Source organism: Cryptomeria japonica, chromosome 7 (genome assembly GCF_030272615.1).
Source record: "Cryptomeria japonica chromosome 7, Sugi_1.0, whole genome shotgun sequence".
Lineage (NCBI taxonomy): Eukaryota > Viridiplantae > Streptophyta > Pinopsida > Cupressales > Cupressaceae > Cryptomeria > Cryptomeria japonica.
This window is the reverse complement of record NC_081411.1, coordinates 17,586,673-17,599,912: the sequence shown is the minus strand read 5'-3', so window position 1 is coordinate 17,599,912 and position 13,240 is coordinate 17,586,673. Positions and strand designations below refer to the sequence as shown.

Sequence of the window (13,240 nt, the reverse complement as noted above, 5' to 3'; positions counted from 1 at the left end):
ATGGCTTCCACTTTTACTAAATTCCTAACAATAGCTAGATCTCTGTCTGATAAATTTTGATCTCAGCTACTACATAGACTTTAGCTAATCTTTGATCTCAGACTTGACAACAAAAATCTAAGTTAAATGAATATTTGCCTATGTAATCAGCAATATGAATATAAACAATAAAAATCTATTTTCTACAATTAATGGGTTAAACTTTATTTTATTACTCTCTACTATATCTCTATGCTATGGAAATGCCCTTAAGTTTTAAAAAAAAGTAGTTTGTCTATTTTTCTACAATTTTTTATGATTTCTTAAAATCCAATTTTTTACTCATTTTTGTTACTATGATATAAAGCATTGCAATTGAGGAATATGATTTGATAAGCTTTCTAAACGTATTGAATTCCCTACAAAACTCCTTGCCTCAATCACAATGAAATTCTTGGTTCACTTCAAAATGGCTTCCTTTTACTATTTGTCTGTTAACTTTTGATCTCCGTTACTTCATACTTAGTTAATATTTGATCTCAGACTTGGACAACTATTTGGTATATTTTGTGTCTGCCCTCTTAAAAAGTTAACTGAATATTTGCAATATTTGATTCAGACTTAGACAACTGTTTGGTGCATTTTGTGTCTGCCCTCTTAAAAAGTTAACTGAATATTTGCAATATTTGATCTCAGACCTAGACAACTGTTTGGTGTATTTTGTGTCTGCCCTCTTAAAAAGTTAACTGAATATTTGCCTATGGAATCAGTAATATGAATATAAACAAGAAGAAAATATTTTACAATTCATGGGTTAAACTGTATTTTATTTGCTCTTTATATCTCTATGCTATGGAAATGCCCTTAAGTTATTTGAAAAAATAATTTTTTTCTCTTTTCTACAATTTTTTTTGTTTTTTTTTAAATCTGATTTTTTGCTGATTTTTTCAAAAAAATCTTATACTTATAGTTTGCCGATTTTTTTCCCCAAATGACTTTTGCTACTATGCATGGGAGTCCCAGTAGCAGGATAACTTCTATGCATTGGAAGTATGGTGTACCTGTATAAGTAATTTCTATCATATTTTAGTTGTTTTCATTCTTTTCTTCTTGTTTTGTTTGCAATCCTTTTAAGCTCTGGTTATTGAAATCAATTTTCTATTTGTGCTTTATGAGCTTATACTCGACTAGAATATCATTTTCAGATCAATATTGTGGTTCTGTTGTTTTCTACAACGGACCTCCTTGGGGTACAATAGGAATGAAGATGCTTGAAGAAGCATGCATGAATCCTGAGTTATCTTTATGAATTTTACTTGATTTCTGAACATTGCAATGTAAGGATTGGAGATGTCACAATCTCACTTGTTTCTCATAACTTTTGCAGAGAACATGCCCCATCCATAATCTTTATGGATGAGATTGACAGTATAGGGTCTGCTCGTATGGAGTCTGGATCTGGCAATGGCGACAGCGAAGTCCAGAGAACTATGCTTGAGCTACTTAATCAGCTTGATGGGTTTGAGGCATCTAACAAGATTAAGGTACAGCTATTAACATCAGTACAAGGTAGCTTACATGTAAAATATCTGTTGAACTTGAAATTAATCTATTGTTTGGTAGTACCTTATATATGTTATCAATTGATTTGAGGGCAGTACAAACTGTTGTTTCCTTTTTTGTTTCTAATATTGTTTATATATGAGAGTATTTGCCTCTTATCTATTTAATATAAATTTGGTTACTTAGTCTTAATCTTTTGGGATGACAATGGTATCAAGACTCATTCTTTGCTTGTTTATTTGATTAACACACGTCCTCTACAGAATGCACTTGTTTATTGAAATTATATTAGTCATTTACTTATTTTCTATTTTAAAATGTCAGCAATTAATTTTGTTTAATGCGAATTTAGATATGTTATCCTCTACTGTGCCAGTGGTGGGCGTTTTTTATGGTCAAGTAATTTACAGATGTTTTATGATTAATCTGTTTCATGTTTTTGTGTTGGAAATGATGCACATTTTTGTTTTGTAGTCACAGAAATACAAGAACAGCAATTGTTGGTATAGGTCATTGATTATCGTGTCCTATCATTGGCAGGTTCTGATGGCTACCAACCGAATAGACATTCTTGATCAAGCACTTCTTCGACCTGGTCGAATTGACAGGAAAATTGAGTTTCCTAATCCTAATGAAGAGGTTTATACTCTGCACTTTCATCAAAACTAACAGCAATGTTGTAATGAGAAACAATAGTGTCATGAAACATAATATAATGTTTTTGGTTTGATGACCTCCTGGTATGAGTGACACTGTCATAAATAACAAAAGAAAGAAACCTAGTCACTCAAATTAACTTACTAACTTTTTTGATGAATCTATGAAATTTTCTGACCAGTTATCCTAAAGCAGCTGATCTCTATTTTTGAATAATCTTGTCTCGTTATAAATGGTCATTATTTATGGAAAATATTTTGGTCACCCTTATAATTTGATTGCAGGATCTGGTTTGGCTAAACATTCACTAGAAAATTCTTGGAATGTTGTCTAGGCTTTCATCTAAACTTAATGTTGAGTTACATTTGGATTATTCTCTGGCAATTAATTGATTGCATGGATTTTGTGTAGAGTTTGATTAGCTATACAAATCCGAGTTCAGTTAGAGGCATCAATTTTAGGCACAGGCCTTTGAATAAGCACTATCTTAACTAATTGCAGCATTCGTTGTGCATTGCAGTCTCGTTGGGATATTTTGAAAATCCATTCAAGAAAGATGAACCTGATGCGTGGCATTGATCTAAAGAAAATTGCAGAAAAGATGAATGGTGCATCTGGTGCTGAGCTTAAGGTATACTCAGGTCTTGTACGTGTATTTGTAGACCAGATTGATCATATTTCTTGTTCCGTGTTCTAGAAGTTCAGTTATTATGTGTTTTGCTTTATGGCAGGCTGTCTGCACAGAAGCAGGAATGTTTGCACTGCGAGAAAGACGGGTGCATGTGACACAGGAGGATTTTGAAATGGCTGTTGCCAAGGTTATGAAAAAGGAAACAGAGAAGAACATGTCTTTGAGGAAATTATGGAAATGAGTGGAAGAATCATTTATCTCCACAGCTACCAGTACTCCAGTTCAATGTTGCAGTTATTGGTTCCATATTTCAAGTTACAAATGTATTAACAGTGAAACCATTGAGCACGCAGAGTCATTTATCTTATTTTCCAGGCAACATGGAAATTATTGGATAGTTTTCATTCTTGAAGGAATTAAGTGCTTTGAATATGCTTTCTGTGCTGCAAGAAAATGTATTTGGCTATTTCAGAGGATGTTTTCATGCTAAAAGGAAACTTATTAAATCTGTATAACAGTTCTGATATGAATAACATTTACCAAAGAGCACGAGGTTGTATTTTTTATTTTTTGTTTGCGTATCATGCATGGTATATTCAGAAATTCAAATGAAATTTTTGTCCACATGAAGATGTGTAGCATGCCTAAAGAAAACAGCAGCATCGTCTTGAATGGATTCCTTAGTCTTTCGACTTTGTTGTGAAGGGATCTATTTTTGGATGAAAATGTTAAGGGGAGATAATGCATGTTTAACTGTTGATTGCATCAAGCACTCGAGATGCATTCAAGAGGGCCAGTTATATTTGAAGTACTTAAAGATTGGGTTTGTTTTTGTTAAGCATTTGTCTTGTCATTAATCCACAACTTTATGTAGTCCGGCTAGCTTAAGCTCTAGACACGTGAGTAGGTGGCAGAAAAGATTTCAAGGATCCCTTATGTTATCTTAAATGCGAACTTGGAACAATATTTTAAGCTATAAGAGAATTGGTTAAACTTTTGATGGGCGTTAGCCATAATGCAAACCCAAATTGACTTGGATAAAGTTTGAAGGTAATTGGGACGTGAAATCCATGGCTGTGATGGTTGCAAAGATTTAAATTTAATATTTCGTGATAAAAAACATGAAACAAATTTGTGGAGAATCATTTAAAATAAAATGATATGGAAGCCTGAAGATATTTAACAAAATTGTGTTTACAATGGAAGTTTGAAGATATTTAACAATATTATATTTACAATGGAAGTTTAAAATTTACAATATTACAAATTCTCTTAATGCAAAACTGACGTGACATGGAAAACCCTATGAACATGCGCTCACCCTTTTCTGGGATTTCATCAAGTACGGTATATTTTGTGTTTCTTTTCCTTGTTTCTTGTTATGCAACTGATATTTGTGTATGATCTCATTGAATATGACATCTCTACAACTAATGCTTTTGTGATTCCCATAATTCCATAAATGATAACCAAAAATATTTACTCCATATCCAAAAGAAGCACACTAATTAGATTTTGCCTCAAGATTTTTTCTTTTTTCTATATCAATATGGGCAAATGCTTCACAACCCAAAGTTTTGAAGAATGAGTTGTTCACCATTTTACTTGTGTTTGTCTCCTCTAGAATGCCACCATCTAAATGACTTAAAGGGCCTCTTTTTATTGAATAAACAATAATGTCCACAACATCTTCCCAAAATTGTAATGACAGTCCTACATACAATCTCATACTCCTTGCATACTCTATGATTGTTTTATTTATCCTTTCATACAATCTCATACTCCTTGCACACTCTATGATTGTTTTATTTATCCTTTCAGACACACCATTTTTTAATGGTTTTTTCTAGATCTGTCTTCTATCTAAGAATATCATGATATGAATAGTAAAATATCAAATAATACGTTACAATATTTACCTCTATTATTTGATCTTAAGACACTCAAGCTTATTTTCTCTCATTCTCAACCCAAACTTTTCATTTATTTAAAGTATCAAATACATTAGATTTTTAAGGAATGAAATAAGCCCAAGTTTTTCTAGTTGCAACATCAATAAAAGTAACATAGTAATAAGAGCCACCAAGATATGACACTTAAGCCGATCCTCATACATCTAAATGGACAAGTTTTTTTTTTTTAATTTTCTTTTCTAGCTCTAAGAAATCTCACTTCGCTTTATATGAACACAATTTTCATAGAATTCGAAATCAACCTACTTCAAACCTAGCAATAAATTCCTAAAATGGAGAATCCTCATCCCCTTCTCACTCATGTCCAAGCCTGTGGAGCCATAATGTTGTTTGTATTCCTATGGAAGCTAAGGAAATAGAAAACTCAAAATGACCAATAAATAAATACAATGTGCGCACTTTTTCTCCCTTTTTTCTATTATCAATGAGTATTTAGTGACCTTCTAGAAATTATCTATAAATATATTTGTACAGCCTTCACTTCTTAGTTGTCATGTTCAAATTAGATTACTTTTTCAAATTAGAAATATCCCTCATCTATTTTAGCAAACATTGATTTCCATTTGGCAATTTTATTTATATCTTACCCTTTCTAACAATCTTACATGGTTCATCATCACTCAAATAAACTTGTCCAAAATCAACTTGAACATAGTAAAATACTTTTTTATGGGATGTGACATGAAATGAAGCTCCAAAGTCCAACAACCAAGAATCAATAATATATCTAAAGAAAGAATTAAAGAACATTGCAACACATCACCTGGTATATTTACTTCCTTTTTTTCCTTCTTGTCCATATACTTGTTGTCCCTTTCAAGACCAACTAGCTGTATTTTATAATTTTAGATTGAAGAATTAAAGTAGGAATTGAATAAATACAGTGGATTCTAGAGTTGAATGGATGGTAATTAGGGAGTTAGTTTTTCAATTTGGATAGAATTAAAATAATAGAGAAAAGAGAAGGAAGAACATAGAGGATAGGGAATAATGGGACGGAGAACTAGTTGTAACTAAGATGAAATACACAACTTTGTGCTTACTTCTTTTTTTTTCTAAGTATTATTAGAATATAAAATTTATGGTGCAAGAGAGAATTAACAATGTCTCCTAATCTACCTCTTAAATTCTATGTCACATTTTTTTTGTTTATCTTCATGAACTAGAGATAGCAGAGAAATTCATGTTCTTCAAGACTAACCTGCATGTATAGAGATTTGTTTGCATCTTTTTGATATCAAAGCAAAACTGAAAAATGACCCAAATGGGAGCTCATGCAGTCCGGGGAAGAAGAGGTGGAAAGAATGCTAGATGGAGAGGTAATGCAATGGATGAAGTACTTAGAAGGTTGTAGGTCCTCAAGGATAGGTTTCCTCATGAATATTTTGAGGAAGAACAAGAGGTTCAAAGATAACAAGCAACAACCATATATCCAATGGAAAGACTTATTGAGGCAATCAACAAATAATAAGCTAGAATCAAGATTAAGGTTCGTGATTTTAAGGGTGAATTAAATCTTGAGGTGTTCGTGGATATGATTTAAGCAGTGTTCGTGGATATAATATAAGCTTTGGAAAAATGTTATGCCATAGAAGGAATTGAGGAAGCTAATCCATGAAGGGTCAAAATTGTAGCTTAAAAGATGAAGTCTCATGCAACTCTATGGTGGGAGAATCTCCAAAACATTAGGGGGAGTTAAGGAAAGGAGAAAATTAAACTATTGCTAATGATGTTTAGCATTTGAAGGCTAGATCCATGCCTTCAGACTATCAACATAAGCTCTTTACAAATTTCAAAACTTAATATTGAAGGAGTCCTCCATATCTGCCTATATTGAAGAATTTATGAAGCTATGAATAAGAACTAGTTTGTAAGAAGATAATGAGCATGTAATGGCCATGCACATTAATGGACTGAGTCCAACTCCAAAATGAGTTAGCTTTACTCAAAGTGAATACTATGGATGAATCATATCAACTAGCCTTAAAAGAAGAGGAAAACTTGAATAAAGTTAGAAAAGTGGCCAGCAAAAGAGGTAATAGTAGTTCAAATAAAGGAAGAGTGAGTTCCATCAAATCGAGCAATGAAGAAGAACAAGTGGATAATGTGAAGCCAAAATTTCAAGGAAGAGGTGGCTTAAAGGCAAAAGATTGCGGACAAAAAACCTTTGGAGGTTGGAAATCTTTGAAGTGTTTAGTTGTAGTGCAACCCATAGGGCTACAGATTGCCCTCAAAACCTAAAGAGAACAATGATGACCCAAGAAGAAGAACCCTTGATAGAAGAATTTGAAGTAGAAATGGGTCATAATTGGATGTTGAATAGAACCTTAGTAGTTAGAGACAAAGAAGTTCTTGTTGCTGATTGGAGAAGAAACAATTTGTTTTGAACACAATACATGTGTAAAGGAAAGTGTACAAGATGATTGTGGTTATAGTGGATCTACCAATAACCTATTAAGTACAAAATTGGTGCAAATATTGCATCTGGTTTGTATTCCAAAATCGAATCCTTATAAAATTTGTTGGCTGACAAAGAATCATAATGTGCTTGTGAATCAATCTTATCTAGTTGACTTCAAAATTGGTCATATGAAGATAAGGTAATGTGTGATATAGCACCAATGGATGATTGTCACTTGTTATTAGGTAGCCCTTGGTTGTATGATAAATGTGACTCACTATGGTAGAGAAAACACCTATAGAGATACAACATGATGGTAAGATCCATATCTTGAAACTTTTTAAAGATGAAGGAAGGACTGACATAACAACTTTGCCTTTGTCTACCATGGGTTGGATTTTTTTTTTAAAGAATCTTAGAGGGAGGTCTACTATCATCCGTGTCCTCTAGAAAAGGAGAAATTGGCTAAGCAAACAATTCCATTAGAGGTGCAAAAATTATTGCAAAATTATTTTGATTTGATGCCATCCAGTTTTCCAGCTGGGTATCCTAGAAATGTTACTCATCAATTTGATCTAATTTTGGGAGTCAAACTTCTAAACCAAGTTGCTTACAAGATGACTCCTCTAGAAAATAGGTTTGTAAGAGAAATCATGAGTCCTTGTGCAACACTTGCCCTGCTCTCCCCTAAGAGAGGAAAATGGATATTGTGTGTTGAATCTAGAGGCATCAAGAAAATCACGGTCAAGTATTGATATCTGCTGCCAAAATGGATGATCAATTAGATTTCTTACTGAGTGCCAAGGTATTCTCCAAGATTGCTCTCAAATGTGAACACCATCAAATACATATTCGTGAGGGTGATGAGTGGAAGATTATCTTTAAAACCAAGGATGGGTTATTTGAGTGGATGGTGATACACTTTAGATTGTCCAATGCCCTACCCTACTTCATGTGAAACATGAACCGACTATTTAGATTGCACATTGGAAAATTCGTCATAGTTTATTTTGATGATATCTTGATTTTTTAGTGAAATTATGGAGGAGCATTTAGAACAATTGAGAATAATGCTTGACATACTTAGAGTATAAAGATTGTTTATTAACCTTAAAAAGGATGAATTTTGCAAAGATTAGTTGGTGCTTATAGGCAACATTATCTTAGTTGATGGGTTGAGCATAGATCTGAAAAAAGGTCAAGGTCATTCTTGAGTGGCCTACTCAAATTACTACTGAGGTGAGGAGTTTCCATGTGTTGGTGAATTTCTATAAGAGATTCATTAGGAATTTTAGTGGCATAAGTGCATCAATAAGGAAAGGTTTTTACTTGGACAAGAGTAGTTGATGTGAGCTTTGAAAAACTCAAAAAGAGATTCTTTGAAGCACCTATTCTTTCTTTGCTTGATTTTAAGAAAAATTTAATAGTGGAGTGTAATGCTTTAGCTGTAGCTATTGGAGGAGTGCTAAGCCAAGATGAGAAGCATGCAAATTTCTTCAATAAGAAGCTCAATGAGGTTAAAAAGAAGCATAATACTTATGACAAGGAACTCCATGTTATGGTATAAGAGTTGAAATATTGGAGACACTAGCTTCTCCATAGAGAGTTCATCTTGATGATTGACAATCAAGCCTTAAAATACAATAATTCATAGTATAAACTATCCCACAAGCATACCAAGTGGGATTCATTCTTATAAGTCTACACATTTGTTATGCAACACAAGAGTGACAAAACCAATGTAAAGGTTGATGCTTTAAGCAAGAGATGTCATTTATTAGTTGTAATGAGTCATAGGTTGATTGATTTTGAAGAAATGAAGAGTGAATATGTCATTGATCCATATTTTGGCAACACCTATGTATTTCTAAGTGGTCACAACCACACATGTATATATCCCTTTCAAAAATTCTTATTTCAATTGATGGATTTTCGTTTAAAGGATCTCATCTTTGCATTCCCCTTTGGTTCAAGGAGAAAAAATACTGTGAATGATGGTATGATGAAAGAATAAGTATCCAGTAGACTACTGAGAGGGGGAGGGGGGTGAATTAGTAAATTGAAAAACTGATACAAACTTCCCAATCTCAATCTCAATCACACAAAGTAAACTTATCAATGAAATAACTCTGTCAAGATGATATCTCACAAGAAAAACCGGTTGACTGTTATAGCAACTTAACAGTAAACAACTTTAAACTTGTAAACATCCAAACGCTTTATCATTTGTCAAAAAACTTAATTTCTCAATGCTTCCGGTTATCATGCCTTATAAGAATAGTTAAGTAGTTAATCAAAACAATCATAAGATCATAACCACAAAAACATTCACCACATGACACAAATATTTATACGTGGAAAACCCAAATAGGTAGAAACCACGACGAGATGAGACTCAAAAGATAGCTATTTGAACTCTTCTGAAGTTCGCCTTGTTAGGAGCCAAGCCTATTAAAGCTTTTACAAAAAGTCCTGTTAAGAACTGATCCTGTTAGGAATCACCCGGTTAAGGGATTTACAACAAATGCCTTGATAAAAGCAAGTACCCTATTAGGAGTAACCTCGGTAGAGGATTTGAGAATCCAAGCTAATGGATCACCTTGTTAGAGGATTTAAGAAGTAACCAAGCTTGTTAGAGCTTACTCGGTTAGGGGATTTTAATTATGCTGTAATTGTTAGAAGACAACGGGATTTGCTTGATCTGTATGAATAGCACTACACTTGCTTGATTAGATCCTTTTAAGCTTCAATTTGCCTTTACTCAAACTACAAATTCATTAACCGGTTCGGCAACCACACACTCAACTGATTTCTGCCAACAAATTTTTCAAAACAACTTCATCGACCTTATAACAAATCAATTAGATCGGTTACACAACAAAAACCTAATTCTCTCATAGAGATTACAAACAAATCGGTTCAAGTATGACCGTTGGATTTACATAGCAATCTGTACACATTATTCAAGAAAAATCCAACTGCTCCTTGATCACTGCTTCATCGGACTTTGTAACTCATCACACACTTTGCATTAGATGTAATTCACTTTGCTCATTCCCTAGATAAACAAACAAACAAATGCGCCAAAACAATTTGAACTTGTCTTCATACAATGACCATACGTGTCACCATCATTACCACTCAACATCAGATCATAAACCAACATAACCAATACAACAAACTTAATCAGTTAGGGTTTAACAAAAACAACTGGTAGGGTTTACTGGTTAGATAGGGTTTATCTTCTTATACCGGTTATGTTAGAATAACTAGTGAACAACTGAGAGGGGGGGTAAATCAGTTGTTAACAGATTATAACTTTTAATCCACAATATAACCTTAAATAGATCAAGTACCGGTAAAGCAAAATAGATGCCAGTAGGAACACATATTGGTAAACAATACAACTCAAAAATTAACCTGATAATCAATGTAAAGCAACCATACCACATAACACCATGATTTGTACGTGGAAAACCTAGAAAGGGAAAAACCACGGTGGGAAACCTACCCACAGTCTGATGATACTTCTGCAGAAAGTATGTGCTACAATGAGGGGCCTGCACTTGCAGGAAGGCACACTGCCTAGAGCATATTGCTCATTACAAAAGAGTCTCACTGACTACAAAGAGGCTACAACCTTCTCAAGATAAATGGACAACAATCCAATAGAGTGAACTGCTAGAAATAGCATCTACCATGCCTGATTACAGTCCCAGTTAAGCTCTATGCCAGAGGACTAAATCCTCTTCTGAATCCAATCTGATCACCAGTGATCGATCAACTCATTTGCTTGAGTGATATTACAATATTCACACATTACATTCCTCGACCATGGCCTTTTCAATAACCATGATTCATTACAAAGAGTTTGTACCTCTTATTTATACAAACCCTAAGGTCTAAACCAATTAGGTCGGCCACCTAAAGATATTACAATAAGATCATTACATAATTCCTTTTTACAATTATATGCCATGTCGACTTAAGACGAAAACAATAATAGAAAATCCATAAAACATCTCGAAACATCCAGGTAACATGTAGAGTACACGCTAACATGATACCGGTCCATAACCTAGATAGGTACCGGACCTATTTTGGGTCCACCACGTCAAAGCAACATCTTCAAGCAATTGAAACATGATCAACAAACATCTTCAACATCATGAGATCCATCTTGAAGTCGCACCAACACCACTTATGCATCCTGTCATAATTCTTTATTGAAAGCTCTACCGATAAAGCCTTAGACCAGTGCCGGTAAGGGTTTACCAGTGTGTATGATAACATCCAATTACCAAACCAATACCAACTGACCAAAACATGCTCATGGAGCATATAACACATGAAATCCAATATACTTCACTAATCCAATCATGCCGGAAGTGCCCAACAGATAATCTCTTCTGCTGGTAGCACTAGATCTTATACTGGTAGCCTGTCTACCGGTAAACATTCATATCAGCCAGTGTAAACCTGTCTGCCGGTAACAGCTAGTGTTGACATCAATGACAAAACATCAATGCAACACATAATCAATTCATCCATAGTGCCAACAATCTCCCCCTTTGGTATTGATGGCAACACTAGATGTGAAAAAGATCTAAGTACCAAGAAATGCCAAACAAGTCTCCCTCTATGGAAGACAACCAACAATCAATAGGTCTCCCCTAGTGAATGATATCTCTGTAAGGCTCTGAAGAAATCTCTCTCCCCAATGTATATCACTTTTTATTTTCACATCAATATCTCTCCCACTTTGACATTAATGCCAGAAATCTGACAAAAATATTAGAGCAATGATATAAACCTCTGAATCTCAAAGATGACTACTCCCCCTGAGTGGTAGCACCATTCATCAGTGTTGGAATGAATAATGTTCTTGATAATGCATACCAAACTGATGACAAAATTCATCAATCAAGTCTCTGCCGGAGGGGCAGAAACCCCTAACCTGTCTCTCAAGTATTCAAATGATTCCTTAGACAACGATTTAGTGAATATATCTACAATCTGTTCTTTAGTGTTCATATAAACCAATTTGACTTCCTTTTCTTCTACCTTGTCCTTCAGAAAGTTATACTTTATTGAAATATGCTTAGTCTTAGAGTCAAATACCAGATTCTTAGACATGTCAATAGCTACAGAGCTATCAGAGTAGATAACTACCGGCTCACTACAATTTACCCTAATATCCTTCAACATTTGCTTCATCCACAAAACTTGAGAGCAATTAGTTGCTGCTGCAACATACTCAGCTTCTACAGTAGATAAAGAAATGCATTACTATTTTTTGCTTATCCATGAAACCAGTTTCTTTCCAAGAAAGAAAGCTCCAACATAAGTGCTTTTCCTACCATCAGTATCACCTGCCCAATCTGAGTTAGTATATGCACATAAAGTGAAATAATCATTTCTGGAATACCATAAACCATATTCTGTTGTTCCTTGCAAATACCGAAATATTCTCTTTACTGCACATTCATGATTTTCTTTAGGATTACTTTGATATCTTGAAACAATACTTACTACATTCATAATATCAGGTCTAGTTTGAGTTAGATATAACAAACCACCAATCATAGATTTATACCTTGTCGGATTTACCGGTGAAGTATCCTTGATAGATAATTTCTCATTTGTAGTCATAGGAGTACTTACCGGTTTGGAGTTCTCCATACCAAACTTTTTCAACAATTCCCTCATATACTTAGTTTGATAGATAAAAATCCGTTTGTCAGTTTGAGTAATCTGCAAACCTAAGAAAAATTTCATCTCACCAATCATGGATATTTCAAATTCATTTTTCATGTTGTTAGCAAAAAATTTGCACAATTTATCTTCTCCTCCAAAAATGATATCATCAACAAAAACTTCAATAATCAGAATATCATTGTCAATGATCTTATAGTATAGATTACTATCAACATTTCTTTTAGTATAGATATTTATCCAACCTTGTATACCAAGCTCTAGGAGCCTGTTTCAAACCATATAAAGCTTTCTTTAATCTACAAACCATATCTTTATCAT

The 13,240-nt window shown here is 33.9% G+C and overlaps 1 protein-coding gene across 1 annotated transcript in view; it reads left to right on the top strand.

Annotated features, from left to right (window-relative positions):
• Positions 1–3,396, top strand: part of LOC131037151 (26S proteasome regulatory subunit 8 homolog A) — a 43,184-nt gene extending 39,788 nt beyond the window's left edge. Inside the window, exons 6-9 of the mRNA XM_057969197.2 lie at positions 1,367–1,523; positions 2,083–2,181; positions 2,720–2,830; positions 2,931–3,396. Of these exons, the coding sequence (XP_057825180.1) occupies positions 1,367–1,523; positions 2,083–2,181; positions 2,720–2,830; positions 2,931–3,071 (508 nt within the window). The 3' untranslated portion in view covers positions 3,072–3,396. The remainder of the gene's footprint in view (positions 1–1,366; positions 1,524–2,082; positions 2,182–2,719; positions 2,831–2,930) is intronic.
• The last annotated feature ends 9,844 nt before the right edge of the window (positions 3,397–13,240 follow it).